Genomic DNA, 26,636 nt, shown 5'->3' with positions numbered 1-26,636 from the left:
TTATTTATCATAGTTTTCCTTAACCAATTATGTTCTTTAATGCAAGGCCGACAGACAAGTTCCTTACTTTCTCCCCCTTCCACTTTCCTCTTCCATTTTTGCGGTAAGGCTGCAATTATTTGGTTGTAATTTTGGGTAGAGCAGACATTTCCATATGTTTTTGTTAGCTGCATGTGCGACATAACTCCACCAGTCCTACCGATGATATCATTTACGAAGATTATACATTTTTTAAAATTTTGTCAAAAAAAAAAGTTTTTTTGTCAATTTGTATATTTGAGTTTAACCACAATATTTGTTGCATTATTTGTTCTGTCGTTTCTGGAGGATTAAATTGAAATTGCAACCAACTTTCTATGGCTTGTTTTAGAAATAGTGATATCTGGGAGATGATTTCCTTTTCAAATAACTGAAAGTGAGTGGTTGTAATCTGAATAAAGGGAAAAAGGCCATTCTTGAACATTGGGTGAGACAATCTTACTAATTTGCTAGAGAACCAGTTCGGATTTAAGTATAACTTTTGTATGACTGAAGCTTTTAGTGATAGGTCTAATGCTTTAATATTTAATAATTTCTGTCCTCCGAATTCATATTCATTATATAAATAGGCCCGTTTAATTTTGTCTGGCTTGCCGTTCCAAATAAAATGGAATATTTATTTCTCATATAATTAAAAAACTGTTCGCTAGGCGTAGGCAAGACCATAAGCAAATAGGTAAACTGGGATAATACTAAAGAGTTAATCAGGGTGATTTTTCCACAAATTGACAGGTATTTACCTTTCAATGGTAGCAAGATCTTATCTATTTTTGCTAACTTTCTATTATATATTATTGAAGTGAGATCATTTATTTCCTTTGGGATATGTATTTCGAGTATATCCACATCACCATCAGACCATTTTATTAGTAAACTACATGCTAATGTAAATTTTTTATTTTTTATTGATCCAATACATAATATAGTACATTTGTTATAATTTGGTTGTAATCCAGAGTGGTTAGAAAATTTATCTAGATCCTCTATGAGGCTGTGGAGTGATTCTAGTTGTGGATTTAAAAGAAAACATGAATCATCAGCGTACAATGACACCTTTGTTATTAAGCCCTGGATGTCTAATCCCCTGATATTATTGTTGGATCGGATTTTAAGAGCTAACATCTCGATGGTCACAGTAAATAGATATGCCGATAGTGGACAACCTTGTTTCACTCCTCTTGACAGTTTAAAACTTTCGGAGAAATAGCCATTATTTACTATTTTGCACCTAGGTGTCACGGTTTCGGCCGAGGCGGCTCCTCCTCCTTGTTCGGGCAGGTTTCGCCGGTCGTCGTCTCCGGAGTACTAGCTGCCACCGCTCTATGTTTCTTGTTTGATTGGTTTTGTCTGTTAGTCACACCTGTTTTGTGTTATGTCTCATTTAGCACCCTATTTAGTTTCCTTGTTGTTAGTTTAGTGTTGTGTGTAATTGTTCGTGTCGTGTTGTTGCGCTACCCGTGTCGGTACGCTATTTTCATAGCTTCCTCCTTGTGTTAGGAGAGTATTTTCGCACCTGTGTGTGCGCTCGCTATTTTACGCCTGTGTGCGTCTTTTTGCCTCCGGGCTGTTTGGATTATTTTTTGTGTGCTCTAGTAAAGTCTTGTTGGACTTATCCTCTGCTTCCTGCGCCTGATTCTACACCACACCAATCCACAGCAACGTGACAGAATTACACACCATACATGGAATCAGCAGGAGCACCCGTCGACATCATGGAGGAGCGTCTCCTTGGTCAAGAGCACCGGATCAACCAGATCGGGCACGCCTTGGAGGGCGTCATGGACACCCTTCGTCGATGGGAAACCAGCGGGGTTCCCACAGCCCCACCTATCGCACCATCATCACCGGACAGCCAGCCCGTCCATCGACCGGAACCCAGTGGGATTCGGCTCTCGCTCCCGAGGGCGTACGACGGCACCGCTGCCGGGTGTCAGGGGTTCCTCTTACAAGTGGAGCTCTACCTTGCCACCATACACCCGGCGCCCTCGGGATACGAGAGCGTTTCCGCCCTCATCTCCTGTCTCACCGGCAAGGCGTTGGAGTGGGCCAACGCCGAATGGAGGGGAATAGACGCCGCCACAGTCACCTATGCGGAGTTCTCCCGCCGCTTCCGTGCAGTCTTCGACCATCCACCAGAGGGGAAGGCGGCGGGGTAGCGTCTATTCCACCTCCGACAGGGGATGAGGCGCGCTCAAGAGTTTGCGCTGGAGTTCCGGACTCTAGCGGCTGATGCTGGGTGGAATGAGAGGGCCCTCATAGACCACTTTAGATGTAGCCTTCGGGAGGACATCCGCAGGGAGTTAGCATGCAGGGACACTACACTAACATTTGACCAGCTGGTGGACATGGCCATTCGACTGGACACCCTGCTTGCGACCCGCGGACGTCCCAGGTGGGGGCCTCCCATTCCACCCTCCAGTGCCTCCGAGCAGAGTCCGATGGAGCTTGGAGGTGCTGGCGCTAGAGGGAGAGGAGGTAGGAGCCCGAGGGGGGCAGTCTCCTGCACCAAGTGTGGCCGCGGAGGGCACACCGCGGCTAGGTGCTGGGGAGGGTCCCCTGGTGAGGGAGATGGCAGGTCATACAGTGGGGAGTCCTCCCAGGTGAGTAGGCGCCCTACTTACCCAGAGCTTTCTGTCGTACACATTACATTACCTGTTTGTTTCCCACAGGTTGCACCTCGTTCCCAGCATAAGGCGCTAGTCGATTCAGGCGCAGCTGGGAATTTTGTAGATCGGAGATTCTGTGTTAAGTTAGGGATTCCCCTCCTTCCAGTCGAAAAGCCCTTTCCTGTACATGCCTTAGATAGTCGTCCGTTAGGATCTGGGTTGATTGGGGAGGTCACAGCGCCACTTAGGATGATGACGCAGGGGGGTCATGAGGAGACGATTCAACTCTATCTGATCGACTCTCCTGCGTATCCGGTGGTACTGGGGCTTCCCTGGTTGATTACCCATGATCCTACTATTTCGTGGCGAGAGAAGGCTCTTAAAGGGTGGTCTGCTCAGTGTGAGGGGTTATGTCTGGGTGTTTCCGTAGGGGCGACCTCGGTGGAGAGTCCGAACCAGATGCCAGCACTGCACATTCCTCCTGAGTATGAGGATTTGGCGCTCGTGTTTAGTAAGACCAGAGCGGCACGGTTGCCACCTCATAGACAGGGGGATTGTGCGATAGACCTCCAGACAGGAGCCGCGCTTCCGCGGAGCCATGTGTATCCTTTGTCACAGGAGGAGAAAAGGGCAATGGAAACTTACATTGCCGAGTCTCTGAGACAGGGATACATACGGTCCTCCACTTCTCCCGCGTCCTCGAGCTTCTTTTTTGTGAAGAAAAAGGATGGAGGTTTGCGTCCGTGTATTGATTACCGCGGTCTCAATCAGGTAACTGTGAAATATAGTTATCCACTCCCGCTGATTGGGACCATGACGGAGTCATTACACGGGGCACGGTTCTTCACAAAATTGGACCTCAGGAGCGCATATAACTTGGTGCGCATTAGGGAGGGCGATGAGTGGAAGACAGCATTTAGTACTACCTCCGGCCATTACGAGTATCTCGTCATGCCATATGGGTTAATGAATGCTCCATCAGTCTTCCAATCGTTTGTAGATGAAATTTTCCGGGACATGCAGGCGCAGGGAGTAGTGGTGTACATAGATGATATTCTTGTGTACAGTTCTACTCGGGCCGAGCATGTAGCCCTGGTGCGCAGGGTATTGAGGAGACTGTTGGAGCATGACCTGTGTGTCAAAGCTGAGAAATGTCTGTTCTTTCAGGAGTCAGTTTCCTTTTTGGGTTACCAGTTGTCTGCGTCAGGGGTGAGAATGGAGGTGGACCGAGTGGCAGCCGTGCGTAATTGGCAAACCCCAACTACGGTTAAAGAGGTGCAGCGGTTCTTGGGTTTTGCGAATTACTACCGGAGGTTTATCCGGGGTTTTGGACAGGTGGCAGCTCCCATAACGTCTCTTCTGAAGGGGGGTCCGGTGCGCTTGCAGTGGTCGGCTGAGGCGGACAGGGCCTTTGGGAGACTGAAGGACCTGTTTACCTCGGCTCCGGTGTTGGCGCACCCGGATCCCACTTTACCCTTCCAAGTTGAGGTGGACGCGTCTGAGGCCGGTATCGGGGCAGTTCTTTCTCAACGATCCGGTACACCACCTAAGCTCCGCCCCTGTGCTTTTTATTCTAAGAAGCTCAGTCCGGCGGAGCGGAATTATGACGTAGGGGACAGGGAGCTGTTAGCCGTAGTACAGGCCCTAAAGGTGTGGAGGCATTGGCTTGAGGGGGCTCAGCACCCTTTCCTCATTCTGACCAACCATCGTAACCTGGAATACATTCGGGCAGCTAGGAGACTGAATCCTCGCCAGGCTCGATGGACTATGTTTCTCGCCCGGTTTGTGTTCAAGATCACTTACATCCTTGGGTCCCAGAACGGGAAGGCAGATGCTCTGTCCCGTCGGTATGACACGGAGGAGAGGTGCGTGGAGTCCATCCCCATACTACCGGAGTCTTGTCTGGTGGCACCGGTGGTGTGGGAGGTCGATGCGGAGATCGAGCGGGCGTTACGCACCGACCCTAGTCCTCCACAGTGTCCGGGATCGGCTGATTTATTGGGCTCACACGTCCCCCTCCTCTGGACATCCAGGTATTGGCCGGACAGTGCACTGCCTTAGTACGAAGTACTGGTGGCCAACGTTAGCCAGCGATGTGAGGGTTTATGTCTCCTCCTGCTCAGTGTGTGCCCAGTGTAAGGCGCCCAGACACTTGCCCAGGGGTAAATTACAGCCCCTGCCCGTTCCACAACGACCCTGGTCTCACCTCTCGGTGGATTTTGTTACCGATCTTCCCTCCTCACAGGGGAATACCACCATCCTGGTCGTTGTGGATCGGTTCTCGAAGGCCTGTCGTCTCCTTCCCATGCCGGGTCTTCCTACTGCCCTACAGACCGCTGAGGCTCTATTTACTCACGTCTTCCGGCATTACGGGGTGCCCGAGGATATAGTGTCCGATCGAGGCCCCCAGTTTACCTCCAGAGTCTGGAGAGCATTTATGGAACGTTTGGGGGTCTCGGTGAGCCTTATCTCGGGTTACCACCCGGAGAGTAATGGGCAGGTTGAACGAGTCAACCAGGATGTGGGTAGGTTTCTGAGGTCATATTGTCAGGGCCGGCCGGAGGAGTGGGCGAGATATGTGCCCTGGGCCGAGATGGCACAGAACTCTCTCCGCCACTCCTCCACGAGACTAACCCCTTTCCAGTGTGTGTTAGGGTACCAGCCGGTTCTGGCACCGTGGCATGAGAGCCAGATCGAGGCCCCCGCTGTGGATGAGTGGGTGCGGCGCTCGGAGGAGACGTGGAACGCTGCACACGTCCATCTGCAGCGTGCCATACGTCGACAGAAGACGAGCGCCGACCTACACCGCAGTGAGGGGCCAGTGTACGCACCTGGAGATCGAGTCTGGCTCTCAACCAGAAACCTGCCCCTCCGCCTGCCCTGCCGGAAGCTGGGTCGGCGGTTTGTGGGGCCTTTTAAAGTCCTGAGGAGATTGAACGAGGTGTGTTACAGGTTAGAACTACCTATTGATTACAAGAATATTAACCCCTCGTTCCATGTGTCTCTCCTCAGGCAGGTGGTAGCTGGTCCACTCCAGGACTTTGAGATTGAGGAGACTCCTCCGCCCCCGTTGGACATCGAGGGGGCTCCGGCGTACACTGTTCGGACCATCCTGGATTCGAGACGCCGGATGGGGGGTCTCCAATATCTCGTGGAGTGGGAGGGGTACGGTCCGGAGGAGCGGTGCTGGGTGCCGAGGAGGGACATTCTGGATCCGTCCCTGATGACCGAATTCCATCGTGGTCATCCTACGCGCCCTGCTCCGCATCCTCCTGGTCGTCCCCGAGGCCAAGGGGGGGGTACTGTCACGGTTTCGGCCGAGGCGGCTCCTCCTCCTTGTTCGGGCAGGTTTCGCCGGTCGTCGTCTCCGGAGTACTAGCTGCCACCGCTCTATGTTTCTTGTTTGATTGGTTTTGTCTGTTAGTCACACCTGTTTTGTGTTATGTCTCATTTAGCACCCTATTTAGTTTCCTTGTTGTTAGTTTAGTGTTGTGTGTAATTGTTCGTGTCGTGTTGTTGCGCTACCCATGTCGGTACGCTATTTTCATAGCTTCCTCCTTGTGTTAGGAGAGTATTTTCGCACCTGTGTGTGCGCTCGCTATTTTACGCCTGTGTGCGTCTTTTTGCCTCCGGGCTGTTTGGATTATTTTTGTGTGCTCTAGTAAAGTCTTGTTGGACTTATCCTCTGCTTCCTGCGCCTGATTCTACACCACACCAATCCACAGCAACGTGACACTAGGGTTACTATACATGATTTTGACCAATTTTATAAGAGATTCACCAAAATGGAAATGCTCCAGGCATTTATATATAAACCCCAGTCGTACTTTATCAAATGCCTTTTCGAAGTCTGTTATGAATAGCAGGCCTGGTTTCTCCGATTTTCCATAATGTTCTATTGTTTCTAATACTTGCCTTATATTATCTCCAATGTATCTTCCATGTAAAAAACCTGTCTGATTGAATGAATAATATCCGACAATACCTTTTTAATTCTATGCGCTATACATTTTGCTAGAATTTTTGCATCACAACACTGAAGTGTAAGGGGCCTCCAATTTTTTTAATGGATCTTTATATTTTCCACTTGTATCCTGTTTCAGTAATAATGAGATCTTCTTCTTGAGTGTCAGATAATCTACCATTTACATATGAGTGGTTAAAACATACTAATAACGGTCCACTTAGTATATCAAAAAAGGTATGGTATACCTCGAATTGTATGCCATCCAACCCTGGAGTTTTCCCGGACTTAAAGTCTTTAATTGCATCCAGAAGTTCCTCCTCTGTAATTTCACCTTCACATGAGTCTTTCTGTATGGCTGTTAATTTTACATTATCAATAGAAAAAAAATCTTTACAATTAGGCGACTGAAACGAAAACATATGCTTAAAGTACTTTGTTTCCTCCTTCAAAATATAATTTGGTGAATCATGGGTTACTCCGTCAATTGTAACCAGTTTCATTCAATTCTTTTTGGAAGCATTCCTATGTTGAAGATTAAAAAATAATTTGGTGCATTTTTCCCCATATTCCATACAGTTTGCTTTATTTTTATAATATATTACACTTGCTCTTTCTTGAATAAGTTTCTCAATTTCTTTTTGTTTTTCCTCTAATATATTTAAAAATTCTGAAATGTCCATCCCCAACTATAACATTTTCCGTCTAGATAGAACTGCCAAAGGGGGTGGAGTTGCAATCTACTGTAGAGATAGCCTGCAGAGCTCTATCATACTATCCAGGTCTGTGCCCAAACAGTTTGAGCTTCTACTTCTAAAAATCCACCTTTCCAGAAATAAGTCTCTCACTGTTGCCGCTTGCTACAGAACCCCCTCAGCCCCCAGCTGTGCCCTGGACACCATATGTGAATTGATTGCCCCCCATTTATCCTCAGAGTTCGTACTGCTTGGTGACCTAAATTGGGATATGCTTAATACCCCGGCCATCCTACAATCCAAACTAGATGCCCTCAATCTCATGCAAATTATCAACAAACCTACCAGGTACAACCCTAAATCCGTAAACATGGGTACCCTCATAGATATCATCCTGACTAATTTACCCTCTAAATATACCTCAGCTGTCTTCAACCAGGATCTCAGCAATCACTGCCTTATTGCCTGCGTCCGTAACGGGTCCGCGGTCAAACGACCACCCCTCATCACTGTCAAACGCTCCCTAAAACACTTTAGCGAGCAGGCCTTCCTAATTGACCTGGCCCAGGTATCCTGGATGGATATAGATCTCATTCCGTCAGTAGAGGATGCCTGGTTGTTCCTTAAAAGTAATTTCCTCTCAATCTTAAATAAACATGCCCCATTCAAAAAATACAGAACTAAGAACAGATATAGCCCCTGGTTCTCCTCAGACTTGACTGCCCTTGACCAGCACAAAAACATCCTGTGGCGTACTGTATTAGCATCAAATAGCCCCCGCGATATGCAACTTTTCAGGGAAGTTAGGAACCAATATACACAAGCAGTCAGGAAAGCAAAGGCTAACTTTTTCAAACAGAAATTTGCATCCTGTAGCACTAACTCCAAAAAGTTTTGGGACACTGTAAAGTCCATGGAGAATAAGAGCACTTCCTCCCAGCTGCCCACTGCACTGAGGCTAGGAAACACTATCACCACCGATAAATCTACAATAATCGAGAATTTCAACAAGCATTTTGCTACGGCTGGCCATGCTTTCCAACTGGCGAACACTACCCCGGCCACCAACTCTGCACCCTCCGCTGCAACTTGCCCATGCCCCCCCGCTTCTCCTTCACACAAATTCAGACAGCTGATGTTCTGAAAGAGCTGCAAAATCTGGACCCCTACAAATCAGCTGGGCTAGACAATCTGGACCCTTTCTTTCTAAAACTAGCCGCCGAAATTGTCGCAACCCCTATTACTAGTCTGTTCAACCTCTCTTTCGTAACGTCTGAGATCCCCAGAGATTGGAAAGCTGCCGCGGTCATCCCCCTCTTCAAAGGGGGTGACACTCTAGATCCAAACTGCTACAGACCTATATCCATCCTGCCCTCCCTTTCGAAAGTATTTGAAAGCCAAGTTAACAAACAGATCACCGACCATTTCGAATACCACCGTACCTTCTCCGCTATGCAATCCGGTTTCCGAGCTGGTCATGGGTGCACTTCAGCCACGCTCAAGGTCCTAAACGATATTATAACCGCGATTGATAATAGACAGTACTGTGCAGCCGTCTTCATCGACCTGGCCAAGGCTTTCGACTCTGTCAACCGCCGCATTCTTATTGGCAGACTAAATAGCCTTGGTTTCTCAAATGACTGCCTCGCCTGGTTCACCAACTACTTCTCAGATAGAGTTCAGTGTGTCAAATCGGAGGGCCTGTTGTCTGGACCTATGGCAGTCTGTATGGGGGTGCCACAGGGTTAAATTCTTGGGCCGACACTTTTCTCTGTGTATATCAATGATGTCGCTCTTGCTGCTGGTGACTCTCAGATCCACCTCTACGCAGACGACACCATTTTGTATACATCTGGCCCTTCATTGGACACTGTGTTAACAAACCTCCAAATGAGCTTCAATGCCATACAACACTCCTTCAGTAGCCTCCAACACTAGTAAAACTAAATGCATGCTTTTCAATCGAACGCTGCTGGCACCCGCCCACCCGACTAGAATCACCACTCTCGACGGGTCTGACCTAGAGTATGTGGACAACTACAAATACCTAGATGTCTGGTTAGACTGTAAACTCTCCTTCCAGACTCACATTAAGAATCTCCAATCCAAAGTTAAATCTAGAATCGGCTTCCTATTTCGCAACAAAGCCTCCTTCACTCATGCTGCCAAACATGCCCTCGTAAAACTGACTATCCTACCGATCCTTGACTTCGGCGATGTCATTTACAAAATAGCCTCCAACACTCTACTCAGCAAATTGGATGTAGTCTAAAACAGTGCCATCCGTTTTGTCTCCAAAGCCCCATACACTACCCACCACTGTGACCTGTACGCTCTTGTTGGCTGGTCCTCACTACATGTTCGTCGTCAAACCCACTGGCTCCAGGCCATCTATAAATCACTGCTAGGCAAATCCCCGCCTTATCTTAGCTCATTGGTCACCATAGCAGCACCCACCCGTAGTCTGCGCTCCAGCAGGTATATCTCACTGGTCATTCCCAAAGCCAACACCTCCTTTGGCCGCCATTCCTTCCAGTTCTCTGCTGCCAATGACTGGAACGAATTGCAAAAATCTCTGAAGCTGGAGACTCTTATCTCCCTCACTAACTTTAAGCATCAGTTGTCAGAGCACCTTACCGATCACTGCACCTGTACACAGCCCATCTGAAATTAGCCCAACTACCTCATCCCTATATTGTTATTTATTTTGCTCTTTTGCACCCCAGTATCTCTATTTGCACATAATCTCTTGCACATCTAGCATTCCAGTGTTAATACTAATTGTAATTAATTTGCACTATAGCCTATTTATTGCCTTACCTCCATAACTTGCTACATTTGCACACACTGTATATATATTTTCTGTTGTATTTTTGACTTTATGTTTTTTTTTTACCCCATATGTAACTCTGTGTTGTTGTTTTTATCGCACTGCTTTGCTTTATCTTGGCCAGGTCGCAGTTGTAAATGAGAACTTGTTCTCAACTGGCTTACCTGGTTAAATAAAGGTTAAATAAAAATGAAATAAAAATAAAATAAATAAAAAATTCAAATTTGGCAACGATTGGGCGATCATATTTCTGTCCTCTTTGTCCGAAACGGTGTACACGTTCGGGTTGGATTTTATCGACAGTCTCTTTGTCTTCCTCTTCGTCCTCCTCTTCCTCTTTTTTGCCCTCCTCCTCCTCTTCCTCCTCGTCGCCCACCTCGTATACGCACTCGTCCTCGTCCTCTCACATTGTTTCTTCTATCCATTCTCAGACTTTCTCCTTCCCACCTTCAACAACCTGTTTGCTCTCTGAACTGGCTTATATTGGTTGTGTCGCATCATTTGAAACAGGTTAAATCAATTTTGAGTGGTTGTGTTCAATCAATGACATGTGTTCTCAATTTGTATTTGATTGTTGCCACTTGAGAATGTGTTTAGAGTTTTGCTGAAAAGTCTAAGTGAGATCTGCAAATTGTGTTTTACCATGTGAAATATTTTAAGGTATTGACAACAGACTGCATAATTAGCTAAATGAGTCTAGGCAACTGATAACATTGTTCAGCCAATGGGTTTTAGTGTTTTAGCAATTGAGAAAAACTGTAATGAATTTTCCAACTCCTGTCCTGTCGCAACAAAGCACAGGAAAACAGATTCTACATTCTATACAAGCAACACTTAGAACTCTGACACACACACACACACACACACACACATACATACATACATACATACATACATACATACATACATACATACATACATACACACACTGTGCTTCAGGTTAATGCCAGTAATTAATCCAGGAGGAGTGTGATGATGCATATTTCTCCCTCCAATCAGCCCTGGGCCTAAGGATTCTGCACTATATAGACTTCAAAAGACAAACCATGTCAATGCTTTACTTTAGGCCATTAGTATACAGGTGTAGGAGTTAGGAAACGTCTGTGCAGTATTTTCAGCAGGGCAAAAATCAGTTGTGGAGACTCTAGTCTAGTCAATTCTTGACGCCTGGTTTGGGCCTACCCTCTGGATCCTGGCTTTTCTGGCTTCTTTTAGCTGGAGGAAGGAACCTTCGCCGGTCGTTATTATTGATGTCAGAGGAGGGAGAAATGTGGATGAACCCATCTGCCGAAGCATGTTTCGTAACCTTGAAATGTGTCCCTTCACCTCATTATTTTGTCACATTCTTCATGGTGCTCATTAATATGAATTCACTTTTATTTTTCTATTTGTTTAGTTTTGGGGGTTTGTGTAATATAATCATCCAGAATGGAATTTATCCATACAATTTTTTTACGATCCACTAAGGATGTGACAGTGAGTACTTGAAGACCTGAACTATTTGAGCGCCTTCGGATGTTACAGGAATAGTGTTCCACTGTTTGGACATACTGGCAGACTTTACCCCAGAGGACTCTACAGGAGAACTGTGATGAGGACGGACCTGCTCGGCTTGGAGTGCACTTACTGGAAACGTATCCTACAGGGAAGGATTGCACCATTATATCGAATTTTTCTATCATTCCAGGATTTTGTTTTTTGGAAAGACATTATTTAATTTCAAAAAGAACAAAAATTCTGCAGTCCATCATGTCTCCGACTGGACGACAACGTTAGAAGGACACATATTTGTGTTGCTTTGATTTGTGTGTATTTCTGGGTTTGTGTGTGTGTTTTGTATTTGTGTGCGTCTGTGTGTGTCACTGTGACCTTCTGTGTGACACATTTCTGTGCTCATGCTGTTCCTATCTTCTACCTGTCCTCGCGGCCCTACACCATTCCTAGCATCCACAGACTGAAACTCCTGTCTTTGAACAAAATATGGCTTCTGTCCTGTGTGTCTTAGAGGAACCATTTTTGTGTAGGACCCATTGCACTTGGTGGGGAGTGGGATACTTATGATCCCTAATGAACAGTCGGTCTCTCAGAGATTAGAGTGTATTGTCTGTGTTGTTTCCCAGATCAGCAAAGCACCCCCACACCATAACACTTCCTCCTCCATGCTTTACGGTGGGAAATACACATGCGGAGATCATCCGTTCACCCACACCGCGTCTCACAAAGACACAGCGGTTGTATCAAAAATCTCCAATTTGGACTCCAGACCAAAGGACACATTTCCACCGGTCTAATGTCCATTGCTCGTGTTTCTTGGCCCAAGCAGGTCTCTTCTTATTATTGGTGTCCTTTAGTAGTGTTTTTTTTGCAGCAATTCGACCATGAAGGCCTGATTCACACAGTCCCCTCTGAACAGTTGATGTTGAGATGTGTCTGTGACTTGAACTCTGTGAAGCATTTATTTGGGCAGCAATTTCTGAGACTGGTAACTCTAATGAACTTATCCTCTGTAGCAGAGGTAACTCTGGGTCTCCATTCCTGTGGCGGTCCTCATGAGAGCCAGTTTCATCATAACGCTTGATGGTTTTTGTGACTGCACTTGAAGAAACTTTCAAAGTTCTTGACATTTTCCGTATTGACTGACCTTCATGTCTTAAAGTAATGATGGACTGTCAGTTCTCTTTGCTTATTTGAGCTGTTCTTGCCATAATATGGATTTGGTATTTTTCCAAATAGGGCTATCTTCTGTATACCCCCATTACCTTGTCACAACACAACTGATTGGCTCAAACGCATTAAGAAGTAAAGAAATTCCATAAATTAACTTTTAACAAGGCACACCTGTTAATTGAAATGCATTCCAGGTGACTACCTCATGAAGCTGGTTGAGAGAATGCCAAGAGTGTGCAAAGCTGTTATCAAGGCAAAGGGTGGCGACTTTGAAGAATCTCAAATATAAAATGTATTTTGATTTGTTTAACACTTTTTTGGTTACTACATGATTCCATATGTGTTATTTCATAGTTTTGATGTCTTCACTATTATTCTACAATGTAGAACATTTTAAAAATAAAGAAAAACCCTTGTGTGTCCAAACTTTTGACTGGTACTGTATATCTGTATCCATACTGTATTGAATCTTCTCTGAACCTATAGGACCTCCCTCTCTCTCTTTTCTGCTGTGCATTAAGTTGTGTGTAATTATTTAGTCACTTTGTCATGAATTCTTTATTGTGGCCCCACTTTATCTAAATGAAAAGTGGAGTGCTGCTGCTTGCCCTGAGTGTCTTTCTCTGGTCTGCCTCCTACTGCTGCTTTGTGAGAAGTGGGGGGTGGAGGTGGGAGAAGGGGCCGGGGGAACTGCTGTATTTTTTTTTATTTAGTAGGAAAGACATTTCACTCAGTTCAGTGAGCTGAAAGAGGCAGAGAAGGAGGGAGAGAGAGTTAGAGACTAGAGGAGGTAGGTGCAATATATAGAGCTGTTTCTATCACACTGGAGGGATTTATTAGGAAGCTGTCAACCGCGTGTTATTGCTAATATATTACTGATTACTATATATAATGGTAATGTATTCTGTTATCTCATTAAATATAGATGTCCTTGCTGTGGGTGAGCCTTTGGTGTTTTTGAATTTAGCAAGGAAAGAAAGCAACGACACCATATAGATAAAGTGAATGTAAACCTCATATCTCTATGTGACAAAAACAGAAATATTCACTGTGCAGTGTAAGACTATCATAAGCAATATGGCTTCACCTTTCAGTCCACTCCCTATACAATTTCACATTTTCAACTTAATGATGTTATGCCTCCATAAATGTTCATAAATGTCACCCTAGAATAAGAAATATCCTCTGTGTGTGTGTGTGCGCGTGCATGTGTTTGTGTGTGTGTGTGTGTGTGTGTGTGTGTGTGTGTGTGTGTGTGTGTGTGTGTGTGTGTGTGTGTGTGTGTGTGTATGTCCTCGGGTGCGTGTATGTGTATTTGTGTTTTGACTCAATTCTGTTTTCGAAAATCAGTGTGTGTTATTTGTCGTAACCTAGTTCTGTCTGTATGTCAGTGTATCAGTGTGTTGGTGGTGATTACCTGTTGTGAGAGGACCAGATGGTCCCCTCTCTCCCAGCTGGAGGAGCCGGTCAAAAGAGGGACCATCTATACTACACACCACCTGGAGCAACCACAGAGGACAATCAAAGCACCTGATAGAGAAAAATGATCAAACCCCACAAAACAACCCCCTAAACCAATATGTGATTTCTCATCACCAAGTAGAAGTCAAAATACAGCAGTGACTAAATTTGTTTTCCGACCACATCAGGAGTTGTACGCTTGTCTAATTACAGGAGAACTGCCGGTTCTACCAATTGAACTTCAAAAGCAGTGACAAACTGCACATTGCTCAGAGCTACAAAATACATCAAAGTCCCCTAGAAAGGGATGGACACCCGGTCCCTTTCACAGGAATTAATTTGGCCACTATGCTTAAGTCTGAATGAAAGGCTGTGTGGGTTTAATGAGTTTGGGACCCAACGATAGCCTTGGGCACACTCCTGGCCCCACATGAACCCTGCTAAGGTCACTGGGAGCAAGCACCCATGATGTGGCCCTCACTTGCTGTTTGCCCATAGCCTAAATAGAACCGCTGCCGTTTTACAGTGCCCTGCTCTGCTTTAAATTGGGTTAAATGGATTCAGAACAATGTTTCTGTGGGATGTTTTGAGTTTGATGAGCTCTGATGCCCTTTGCTGTTCGCTGGGCTGTGCTGACTGGCTCACAGTGCCACAGGGGAATAGATTATATTGTTAGACCTAGAGAATCACAGCGCGCAGTTGCGCTCCGATCACAGGTTCGCTCATGGCATATTGTGCTGATTTAACAGCAGGTTAGCTCGCTGAAGGACTCACCAGTAATTAAGTGCTGGTTTCAGCACAGAGGATAGGAGGTGATAGAGACATGTCTTGGTTATATAAAGGTTACGTTGGCAAGGGGGTTAGGCAGAACCTGTAGGCCTATTTATCAACCTATGTAAACATATAGGACTTATAGGTTTATGGTTAATGTACTGGATACATGGACAAGGGGGGCTATAATCACTGATCCATGTGTCACTTCCTTGCCTATTTCTCAAAATCATGCAGCTCACCGCATTCAAGGCCTAGTCATTTTCTAAGACTGGCAGACTGTGCTGACCTCTGGTGTAACAACACGGTATGGCATATATGGCAAAGAAATAATATCTCATATATATATATCGCTATAATTTCACTGTAAATGTCATCAATTTGGTATAAATGATAGGACTGTCACTGACTGTCAGTAACCGCTTAGGTTCCTAATGGCAGCCATAGAGATGTCAATTAGTTATTGAGCAGTTGTTCGGTTGTTGATTGAGCATCCCTTGTGTTCCATTTTCAAGCCCAACCAGGACTAGGATGTCGATAACAAAACGTTTGCCTAGTGGTTTGTTTTCGGCACGGCCTACTTTGTGTGTCAAAATGACAATGGTTTTGTTTTACTTACTGTACAATGTAATTTAATTTCAAAGTATTTGGCCTCGTCTAACACACAATTATTTGGCTGACGGCTAAATACCGCCAGGTGAGTAGCCATGTAGCTAGCTGAATGCAACGTCAATGAATGATTTGCTGATGATGGAAATCCTTTGGCTAGCGTTGGCTTGTGGCTAAGTTACCTCGCTAATGCTATAATGTCTGCATGCCTACGATGAATGGGATTTCTACTTCGCTTACTAAATGTTTTATATTACTGTCTATTAAAATGTTTATGTTAACCACATTAACCTTAACTGGATAACTGTATACAGTGAATGTAAGAGTTGCTGGTCATTGACGTACAAAAGTTAGCGGTTGCTAAGCTAATGTTAGCTAAGTGGTTCGCTGACTGGGGTGTATTCATTACGCCGATTCTACCGTTTACTCCAGACGTAATGAATACACCCCTGACTTTAGGATGCTTTGACAGAGCATAATCAGTAGCCGTAGTCCACTAGTAACGTTACACGTTTATGATTATTTGTAGTTGTCCAGCTAAAAACTACCAAGCAGTGTAGCTAGCTAGCTAATTATTGTAATCTTCTGCCTAACGCACTATGCCTGATTTGGTTATTTCTCAATATGGACAACTGATTCTGGACTGATGGACAACTTTTATCAAGATCCAGTGTTCATGCGAGGTATTGTTAGATAGTTATCTATCATAACGTAAACCTAGGTAACATATCACAGTATGTTATGCATACCTGTCACAACCAGTAATCACAGGGAGAGCAACAGTGTGTACAGGCTTTTGTTACGGCCCAGCAACTGATTCAGCTAATCAACTTTTTTCTCCCTCTGAATCCATGGTGGTGGGTTCAGCCCTCATGGACATGCCCATTAAACCTGGCGCCAATCAAGTGGCAGACGTGGTGTTCGTCATCGAAGGAACTGCAAACCTTGGCCCCTATTTTGAATCCCTCAGAAAATATTACATACTACCTGCAATTGAGTAAGTGGACTTCAAATGTACATTTTGCTTCATTGGGTATGTACTATATCGAGTCCTGACTTGGTCCCTGTCCTATCATCACAGGTACTTCAATGGAGGTCCTCCGGCAGAGACAGACTTTGGAGGAGATGTGAGTCTTAATTCAACTTTGTTTTCTCCTTCCGGTTATTACTATTTATTTACTCTTTATTTAAGAAGATACAGTATGAGATCAACAATGCCAATTCTCTTCTCTCAGTATGGAGGCACACAGTATGGTCTTGTGGTGTTCAACACAGTGGACTGTGCTCCTGAATCCTACGTCCAGTGTCACGCACCAACCAGCTCAGCCTTTGAGTTTGTCTCGTGGATCGACAGCATCCAGTAAGACAAATGTTTTTCTTTGTCATGCCAATTAGAATGACGTGTTTAGGTTCGTTAGTATTAATCTTCCTTGACCAATGTGTAACTTTGTCTCTGTCAGGTTCATGGGAGGAGGAGCAGAGAGCTGTAGTCTAATCGCAGAGGGACTGTCTGTGGCTTTGCAGCTCTTTGACGACTTCAAAAAGATGAGGGAGCAAATGTGAGTTATCTTTTATGACTAGACACACACACACACACACACACTAACATATGTCTCTTGTCTCTATTAATCAGAGGTCAGACACACAAAGTCTGTGTGCTGCTGTGTAACTCTCCGCCATACCTGCTCCCTGCCGTGGAGAGTGTCAGCTACACGGGCTGCACCGCAGACAATCTGGTAAAGATCATCAGAGACGTAAGTGAACATAGCACCACTATCAGATAGCCTGTATAGACAACCCGCTGGGCCATTTTGGGGAATGATCTGACTTGTGTACTTATTAATGGCTGCTGATAACTCATAATAACCTTGTGCCTCTTCCTCAGAGAGGGATTCATTTTTCTGTGGTGTCGCCACGGAAACTGCCAGCGTTACGGGCACTGTTCGACAGGGCGTCGCCAGTCGGGGGACCAGTCGACCCCCACCCAGACTACAGCCAAGACCCCTTCCACATGATCCTGGTCAGGGGTATCTCACTTCCTGGTGAGGAGCAGCACCAGAAATACTCTGCTGATTTATACACATCAGGATTGACAGAGAACAGATTGATACAAGTCAGTATCCATCTAATTCTAAAATGTTTCTTTCTCCAGTGTCGTCAGGGGGAGGATCGGGCCCTCTCAAACCAGTCCTGCCCCCTCAACCCCTGCCTGTCAGTCAGCCTCCTCTTGGTCCCGCCTCGCAGGCTCCTCCACCAATAAGCACGGCCCATCCATATCAGGTACTGAAGATACGTTTTCACTTGGCAGCTTTTATCAGCCCATACAGCATGTATGCCATTGGATTGACAGGCTCTTAGCTGACACAGTGTTCTCTCTCCCTCTCTTGCTGCCTTGTCAGCCCCCACCTTCCCTTAACGCGGCCCAGGCAGCTGCACAGATGGCTGTAGAGGCAGCCAACAACCAGAAGAGTCGCTGTGAGTACCAATAGCCTGCATTTTTCTATCCTCTGTCAACAGTATGGTTGAATATCGGCCCAGTTTGATTGTTAGTCTATTACAGGGGTGTTCAACTCTTACCCTACGAGGTCCGGAGCCTGCTGGTTTTCTGTTCTACCTGATAATTAATGTTACCCACCTGGTGTCCCAGGTCGAAATCAGTCCCTGATTAGAGGGTTAGAATGCGGGAAGAAAAACCCAGTGGAACTGGCTTCTAGGTCCAGAGTTGGATATGAGGGGTCTATAATGTCTGTTACCTTGTCTTTTTTTGGCATCCCCCATCTAGTCCCAGGCATGGTCAATCCTGGTCCCCCATTCAGCGGTCAGTCAACTCTTCCATCTGTAGCAGGAGTGAAGTTGGCTCCCTCCAGTCAGCCCAGCCTATCCACAGTCACCACAGTTTCCACACCCATGTTGCCTCAGCAACAAGCCCCTCCCCCGCAGCAGCAACAAGTCCAGCCGCCAGGACAACCACAGCCCAATCAGCAGCAGCCGGTGCCCCCTCAGCAGCAGCAGCCCACGGCCAATCAGCAGACGCCTCCATCCTCACAGCCTGGCATGGTGAGGCCTGTCAATATGTTGCATCATCATCCCACAATACTCCACATCAATATTCAACTTCTCTGCCTCCAGTCAAGTTGTCTTTCTCTCCCTCTAACGCTATCTCTTTCTCTTCTGATAGCCTGGTGTGTCTGTAGCCCAGGCGAATCCGATTGGGGGGCAGCAGCAAGGCGTAGCCAATAAGATTGTAGCATGGAGTGGGGTACTGGAGTGGCAAGAGGTGAGGGAAACTAGAACTTTGTGTAAACATGCTGCTGAAGAGGTCTATACATCTTCTATTTGTGTGTTCAAGTCATCCTCTGGCTTTGTAAGGAAATGTTATAACAAGGTCTGCAACAAAGTTAAGCTTGGAACTGATTGAATGAACTGTCATTGATTGGGATGTGATTAATCATACTATACCTTTGTAATTGATTTCACCTCTGGTCAAAGTGATTGCATTACTTGACATGGTTGAACCTGTTTTAGGGGAACATGCATTTTAATGATCTAAAATACTAATCAACTCTGGAGATGTTTGTGTTTCCAAGCCAATCGAAAACCTGACTTGATCAGTAATCAATAAGTATTGACTGATTTAGACTTCTTCTGTGATACCTGTTGGCCATGAAGCCCTATCACACAACAATGGGCAGCAAGCCTACACACTGTAACCAACACACAGTTAGACAATGGAGCGTCACCACAAAATCACCAAACACATAGACAATAGACATAGTATTGCCACAGGTCACTAAAGTGCATCTGAACTCACGTATCAATAGATGGAGCATTCAGGTTAGATTTGTATGTCTTGTTATGTTCAGGTCAGGATATTGCTGGATCCATATCTTAATCTCCCCTAATTCACGAGAGTCCTCCCAAATGCTGTACAGTACACATATAAAGAACCTATACATCTGGTCTTTAATCCCAACACAATGCAGTAGTAATGGTCAACAGGGACTCCAGCAGAGCTGAACAATCTGGGATTGATTAACTATTGATCCACTATGGATCCCCTGAAGATGAACGCTGCTGCTTATTTTCCTGTAGGATCGGCACCATCGATCCTCTTCACAATGTTCCACTGGCAGCACTATTTGGCATGTTGTGTCATTTCTAACATGGAGGTTTTTAATCAAACGGTGTCCCTGGGTGTAGGACCGAAGCCCCCTAGTCACTCTGTATGCTAACTTCCAAACCTCTCCTTCCATTTCTCCAAACATTCCTCTCCTCCCTCCCTACCCCCCACCCACCCCCCCCCCACCCTCTCTCCATCCATCACTTCAGAAGCCCAAAGCCTCGTCTATGGATTCCAATACCAAACTCACGCGCTCCCTGCCCTGCCAGGTGCAAGTCAACCAAGGAGAGAACCTGTGAGTGTTTCACTGCAACTGTCTTTGATATCATGCCAGTGTCAGCTGCACTGATTGGTCATTGTATGTATTGCTATATGTATGGAGAGTTCTGATTGGTTTGTTCCCTGTTCTTCATGACAGAAATGCAGACCAGTGGCCACAGAAGCTCATCATGCAATTGATCCCACAACAGCTACTGGTGACAGAACACTCTCTGCGTGTGTGTTCAGAAATTACTCGATGACATTAAGAATAGAGAATTCTAAATAAATTATTTGTCCCTCTCCAGACAACACTTGGTCCACTCTTCAGAAACTCTAGAATGGTTCAGTTTCTCTTCACCAACAAAGATGTGGAGTCACTAAAAGGTCTTTATCGTATCATGGCCAATGGATTTGTAAGTACAGCTCTTCTGCTTCACATTCTCTATTTTTGCTGCCATCTGTCCCTATCCTTTTCCATGTTAATGTTCAGTACAGTGGAGTCTCAACAATAGACATCAGCAGTTCCCTCCATTGTGCACTAGATGGACTAGGCAGATATAAATAGGCTACAGTTACACTCTTAAAACACTAGAGGGGGCACCATGTTGCTCATCATTTAGTAAACAGCTACAGAGATTTTCAACACCGTCTGGCGTCATAGAAAAACTGCATGCAACCTGTGAGATTTACCCAGGTCTTATTGAATTCAGGTCAGGTTGACTGGTTTTGTATCACATGAACTATGACGAGGGCTGTGACAGCCAGACAGACAGACAGTACTGACCTCTGACCTATGTCCGCCCTCTGGCTGCAGGCGGGGTGCGTCCACTTCCCCCACAGCGCCCCCTGTGAGGTGCGGGTGCTCATGCTGCTCTACTCCTCCAAGAAGAGGATTTTCATGGGCCTCATCCCCAACGACCAGAGCGGCTTCGTCAACGGCATCCGACAGGTCATCACCAACCATAAACAGGTCCAGCAGCACCGCTCGGTGAGTCGGACAGACACAGGTCATCACCAACCACAAGCACTGCTCGGTGCGTCAGACAGACAGGTCCAGCAGCACCACTCGGTGAGTTAGGAGGGAATAAAGGGATTAAACCTGGAGAAAAGGGGGTAGTATACACGCTAGTGACTGGAGCTATACTAGGCCAGCACAGTGGAAGGGCTTCCCAAGAGCAGTCTTGGGCCAATGAGGTGGTCAATTGCTGAAAATGTTTTCCAGTTTGAGAGCACCACCCCTTTTCGTGTAAGGAATATCATGTACATGTCTGGTTTGATCTCGATTACAGCAAACACAATTCTAACAACCCTTAGGATAGAGTGTTGTCTATCTGTTTGAAATGAAACTGTGTTTTCCTTCAGGTAAACATTTAGCGTGCTGATTTTTTGTGACAGAGAAACGGAATGCCTCAGTTACAAATCCAACCTACCTGTGGTCTACATGACTTCCATTATATCCTCACAGCCTTTCTGCTCCCATTATAGTTGATGCCGCCTGTCTACTCATGCTGCTAATGTTATGTGAAAAACATGTTAGACCGTGTGTAGTTAGAGACGACAGACATGAAATTATGATGAAGACGTTTTTTTTTGCCTTGTGTCCCATTACATATTCAAAACTGCATCGCTAATGGAGACTTGCTATGGCAATCTCAACACAATTAAAATTTCAATTATTTGATCGTTGTTTGGGGTATTTTTTTTTTGAATAGTGTTACTGGTGATTAGATATGATTTTATAACCGTGAAAGACCAAATTCAATATTTTCCCAGAACCATACAGATGACTTGATGTTACAGGTCCAATGCAACTGTTTTTATCTCAATATCAAATCATTTCTGGGTAACAATGAAGTACCTTACTGTATTCAATTATAATTATGGATGGGGGTTTGAAATAATTTCACTATTCGGTTAGTATCATGAGTTTTTGTCAGATATCTGGATATTCTAAATACATGTGGGTTTTAAACTTTAACCTGAGCACTGCTGCCTGAGGGAGAGAGGCTAGCGCTCTATTGCTGCAGCTGCGGAGCAGGTGGGGTATGTGAGATCGGAGCGAGCAGACGGAGGGAATGAGAGAGACACAGTAGCCACTAGCCACAGCCAAGACTAGCTAACTTGTAGCATCCACAATGTTCTTTATCATCCCATATAACGGTGCCTGTCTTGACTGGAGTAGCCTAGAGAAGCTAGCTCGATTAGCTAGCCAGCTGTAGTTAGCTAGGCTAATTGAGGCTACATGCTGCGCTTTCTCCCTAATCCCATTCAAATAAAACAACGACCTACCTGTTGGTTGCTTGTTGTAGCCTACCCCTTCTCATTTCGCAAACTTTTAATTACTTTATTTTATTCCATCTTGCATTAGTAAACTCTCACTCCACTTGCTACACATTGAGCAACTTTTCTGCTTTGATTGGCCAACATAAACAACAAGCTACACACATGAAGGTTACGTCATAAAAACTACATTGTAAAGTTTGTTTTATTAAAAACTATATAGAAAATGTCTTTGAATAAATTAATAATTTGAAATGTCACATGCATAATTTAATTTCGAAAAGGCTTTTTCAGTGTTAAAATAGGCATATAATTTTTTTGTTGCTAAAATGAGTACTCACCAGTATTTGAATACAAACGTCCATGCACATCCCTAGTTAAAATGGTCAAAAACAGCTTCTTAGCCAAGAGCATTTTCTTAAGCTGTCTGGGAGTGGTCTGAGTGGTGAGGGGAAAACTGAAAACTAGCTGTTATTGGCAGAGAGGTTTGGAACTCTCTCTTATTGGTCTATTAACTAATTTACCGCCTGGTGATGTCAACAGGCAGGCCAAAACTCCATCCTACCAAAACAGGCTAATATTTCAGATGGTCTTTTCAAACAGGTCTTACACTAAAAGAGCATTATCATAATTTCCACAATTTCATAATATTATTCCAACCTCAGTGTGTAAAACACAGGAAAATGACGTTTTGACTGCACTGGGCCTTTAATGTGTGCTCTGGGTGTTTTTAGGCAGGCTGCTGAGTTAAATAGGAAGTCCACAGGGAAGAGAGAGGAGAAAATAGAGGAGAGGAGACGGACAGCTTTTATCCTCTGAGAGACTACAGATCCTAATTTTCCCCACGGGCCACATTTGGTCTTCACCGAGGTCTGGAGGGCCGCACTTCAAATGGGTTATATTTCCTCGCCGTCAAAATTTGCAAAAATAGTCCACCATCCATCACTTTTGGAATTTACTATGCTCCCTGACTGTCTAGCTTTCGTTTCGATGACTGTTAGCAAACTGGACAGAGTGAAGAGACTATAAATGTAGGTAAATTATAATTTCTACACAGTTTCGATTTGGTTTTAGTCATTTCAATGTCGATTGAGATTGGTTTTCCCCCCGAAAAAAACACACTGGCCTTGAGTTTGACACATGTCGTAGATGGTTGTGTTGTCTCATCCAGTGCCAGGATTAGACAGGTTAGGATAGGCAGGAATTCCATTATAAGAGATATACTGTACATATGTGTCACAGTTAATAGGGATGTTGGTTACACATGTAAACATTATACTAGAAAAGTACATTTGTTGGTTCTCTTCTCCAGTTGGGTTCAGGAGGGCCGATGCCAGGGCCGCCTGGCCAGGTTCAACCCAATCAGAACTTCCTCAACCGGCCGCAGGGGCCCATCCCTGTCTCCCATGGCAACGTGCAGCAGCAGGTACTGTGATTAATCCTGTGGTGTCTCAGCTTGTGCACTCCTCCTCTCCTCCCTCTCCCTTCTCCCCTCACATGCTCCTCCTGTCTGCATCTCCTGTTTCTATTGTCTCTCAATGACTTTCATCTCCTCCTCTCCTTCTGCACCTCCTCTTCCACCTCTTCTCTCTCTCTCCTCTGTTCAGTCTGTGGTGGTGGGCATGCCCTCTGTTAGTCAGGTCACTCTGATGGAGGAACAGCAGAGACAGGCCAACCTGGTGAGACTCACACACATATACACAAAAACTCTCACCCAGAATACATAAAAAAAATGCAATGAAATTTACCAGGCACAAACTCTCACTGTGCTCGTTTTGGCACCAGCCTGGTTGGTGAGCAGCTCCTCTCCACTCTGCATGTGTTGGCTACTCTCTCACACTGTCTCAATGGGTGCTCACTTCTACCAATGTAGCCTGCCCAGCATGTTCTGGGTTCAGAGAGTTACATTGTTACATTCGGCCTGTTTCTCTTTTTAAAATGAACCCGGTACACGATTCCACTGAATCATATGGTACAGTGCCTTCAGAAAGTATTCATAGCCTTTGGCTTATTTCATATTGTGTTGTTACAGCCTGGATTCAAAATGGATTACATATTTTAAAAAATCTCACCCATCTACACACAATACCCCATAATGACAAAGTGAAAACGTGTTTAGAAATGTTTGCAAATGTATTGAAAATGAAATACTGAAATATCTCATTAACCTAAGTATTCACACCGCTGAGTCAATACTTTGTAGAAGCACCTTTGGCAGCGATTACAGCTGTGAGTCTTTCTGGGTAAGTCTCTAAAAGCTTTGCACACCTTTTGTACTATATTTGCCCATTATTCTTCTTACAATTCTTTAAGCTCTGTCAAGTTGATTGTTGATCATTGCTAGACAGCCATTTTCAAGTCTTGCCATAGATTTTCAAGCCAATTTAAGTAAAATTGTACCTAGGCCACTCAGGAACATTCAATGTCGTCTTGGTAAGCAACTCCAGTGTAAATTTGGTATTGTTTTAGGTAATTGCCCTGCTGAAAGATGAATTCCTCTCCCAGTATCTGTTGGAAAGCAGACAACCAGGTTTTCCTTTAGGATTTTGATTGTGCTTATAGCTGTGTTCCATTTATTTTTATCCCAAAAAAACTCCCTAGTCCTTGACGATGACAAGCATACCCATAACATGATGCAGCCACCGCCATGCTTGAAAATATGAAGAGTGGTACTCAGTCATGTGTTGTGTTGGATTTGCCCCAAATATAACGCTTTGTTTTCAGGACAAAAAGTTCATTTCTTTGTCACATTTTAAGTGCCTTGTTGCAAACAGGATGCATGTTTTGAAATATATTCTGTACAGCAGGGTTCCCCAACTGGCGGTGATTTTATTTGGCCCCCCAAGTGTTCTGACCCCCCCTACCCCACCCAAAGTATTTGTATTGTTTTATTGTTGGACATAAAGGACTGTAAAAACACCAGCGAATCAGCTCCAAGGGATTTTAATTTAGGAAATCTGTTCCAAGGTATTCCCATATATAATAGAGAGATATATGTGATTGTGTATGAATTTAAGCAAGGTTTGAAATGATTATATTTTAGTCAAATATATCTGTTTGGGCTTCTTGCGGTCAATTTGCAGTCTACAAATTATTTGTTATTATGTTCCGGCCCCGTGACCATCCGCTCAACAATAAATCTGTCCGTGGCTAAATCTAGTTGATGATTCCTGCTGTACAGGCTTCCATTCTCCTATCACAACCATCAAACTCTGTAACTGTTTTAAAATCACCATTGGCCTCATGGTGAAATCCCTGAGCAGTTTCCTTCCTCTCCGGCAACGGAGTTAGGAAGGACGCCTGTATCTTTGTAGTGACTGGGTGTATTGATACACCATCCAAAGCCTAATTAATATCTTCACCATGCTCAAAGGGATATTCAGCTTCTGTTTTATTTTTATTTTTGACATATCTACTAATCGTTGCCCATCTCTGCGAAGCATTGAAAAGCCTCCCTGGTCTTTGTTGTTGAATCTGTGCTCGAAATTCACTACTCGATTGAGGGACCTTACAGATAATTGTACTGTATGTGTGGGGTGCAGAGATGGTCTAGTCATTCATAAATCATGTTAAACACTATTATTGCACACAGAGTGAGTCCATGCAACCTATATGATTTGTTAAGCACAGTTTTACTCCTGAACTTATTTAGGCTTGCCATAACAAAGGGGTTGAATACTTATTGACTCAAGTCTTTTCAGCTTTGAATGTATTATACAAACAAAATTACACTTTGACATTATGGGTTATTGTGTGGAGATCAGTGACACAAAACCTAAACGTAATCAATTTTAAATTCAGGCTGTAACACAACAAAATTTGGAAAAAGTAAAGGGGTGTGAATACTTTTTGAAGGCACTGTATTTAAAGTCTCAATACTTAGTCCTCTTATCTCCCCAACCGTCTTCTAAACCTCTTCGACTTTCTGCTTCTCTTCCAGATGACGATGAGAGCAGCCAGCGCAGCTAATCAGCAGCCGCCCGTCACCGGCGCTCCAACCAACCAGGTCACTCAGGGTGGACAGGCCCCGCCCCAGGGTGCCATGCTCCGCCTTCCAAACCCAGGAGCCAATCCTCAGCTGCGCAGTCTACTCCTCAGCCAACAGCAGCCAGTAAGAACACAACAGTTAACTCTACCAGTCTTGACCATTATTCATGAAATACATTTGTTGTTGTAGTGCATTCACTTGTAGCCAGGGCTAGACCACTACTGCACACTCTAGAAATGCTTCTAAAAATGTAATACTTGTCTCTATTGGTTTATGGAACAGGATATAAGAATGAAGGTGCTAACTACTGTATGATTGATGGTAACCTAGGTGTTGTGTTCCTGT

At 44.8% G+C, this 26,636-nt stretch overlaps 2 protein-coding genes across 14 annotated transcripts in view; both read left to right on the top strand.

Annotated features, from left to right (window-relative positions):
• The window catches only part of LOC311139484 (synaptotagmin-C-like), a gene marked incomplete at both ends in the record, with an annotated part of 61,166 nt that extends 47,304 nt beyond the window's left edge, over positions 1-13,862 (top strand). Inside the window, one exon of the mRNA XM_084174367.1 lies at positions 13,841-13,862. Coding sequence (XP_084030493.1) covers positions 13,841-13,862 — 22 coding nt within the window. The remainder of the gene's footprint in view (positions 1-13,840) is intronic.
• The window catches only part of LOC311149340 (mediator of RNA polymerase II transcription subunit 25-like), a gene marked incomplete at its 5' end in the record, with an annotated part of 100,679 nt that overhangs the window by 72,773 nt on the left and 1,270 nt on the right, over positions 1-26,636 (top strand). The window contains 18 exons of one of the 13 annotated variants that reach the window (XM_084186502.1): positions 15,566-15,730; positions 16,510-16,639; positions 16,724-16,769; positions 16,878-17,002; positions 17,103-17,201; positions 17,276-17,396; positions 17,528-17,684; positions 17,795-17,922; positions 18,042-18,117; positions 18,425-18,699; positions 18,821-18,919; positions 19,972-20,057; positions 20,181-20,238; positions 20,329-20,436; positions 20,838-21,011; positions 23,616-23,729; positions 23,911-23,982; positions 26,244-26,414. In XM_084186502.1, coding sequence (XP_084042628.1) covers positions 16,515-16,639; positions 16,724-16,769; positions 16,878-17,002; positions 17,103-17,201; positions 17,276-17,396; positions 17,528-17,684; positions 17,795-17,922; positions 18,042-18,117; positions 18,425-18,699; positions 18,821-18,919; positions 19,972-20,057; positions 20,181-20,238; positions 20,329-20,436; positions 20,838-21,011; positions 23,616-23,729; positions 23,911-23,982; positions 26,244-26,414 — 2,034 coding nt within the window. Of the gene's footprint in view, positions 1-15,565; positions 15,731-16,493; positions 16,640-16,723; positions 16,770-16,877; positions 17,003-17,102; positions 17,202-17,275; positions 17,397-17,527; positions 17,685-17,794; positions 17,923-18,041; positions 18,118-18,424; positions 18,700-18,820; positions 18,920-19,971; positions 20,058-20,180; positions 20,239-20,328; positions 20,437-20,837; positions 21,012-23,615; positions 23,730-23,910; positions 23,983-26,243; positions 26,415-26,636 lie in introns of those variants that run through there. The other 12 variants (XM_084186503.1, XM_084186500.1, XM_084186499.1 and 9 more) reach the window with 12 other exon arrangements.

Source organism: Coregonus lavaretus (assembly GCF_964263955.1).
Source record: "Coregonus lavaretus genome assembly, chromosome: 2".
In the NCBI taxonomy this organism is placed as follows: domain Eukaryota; kingdom Metazoa; phylum Chordata; class Actinopteri; order Salmoniformes; family Salmonidae; genus Coregonus; species Coregonus lavaretus.
This window is presented reverse-complemented; position numbering and strand designations above follow the sequence as displayed.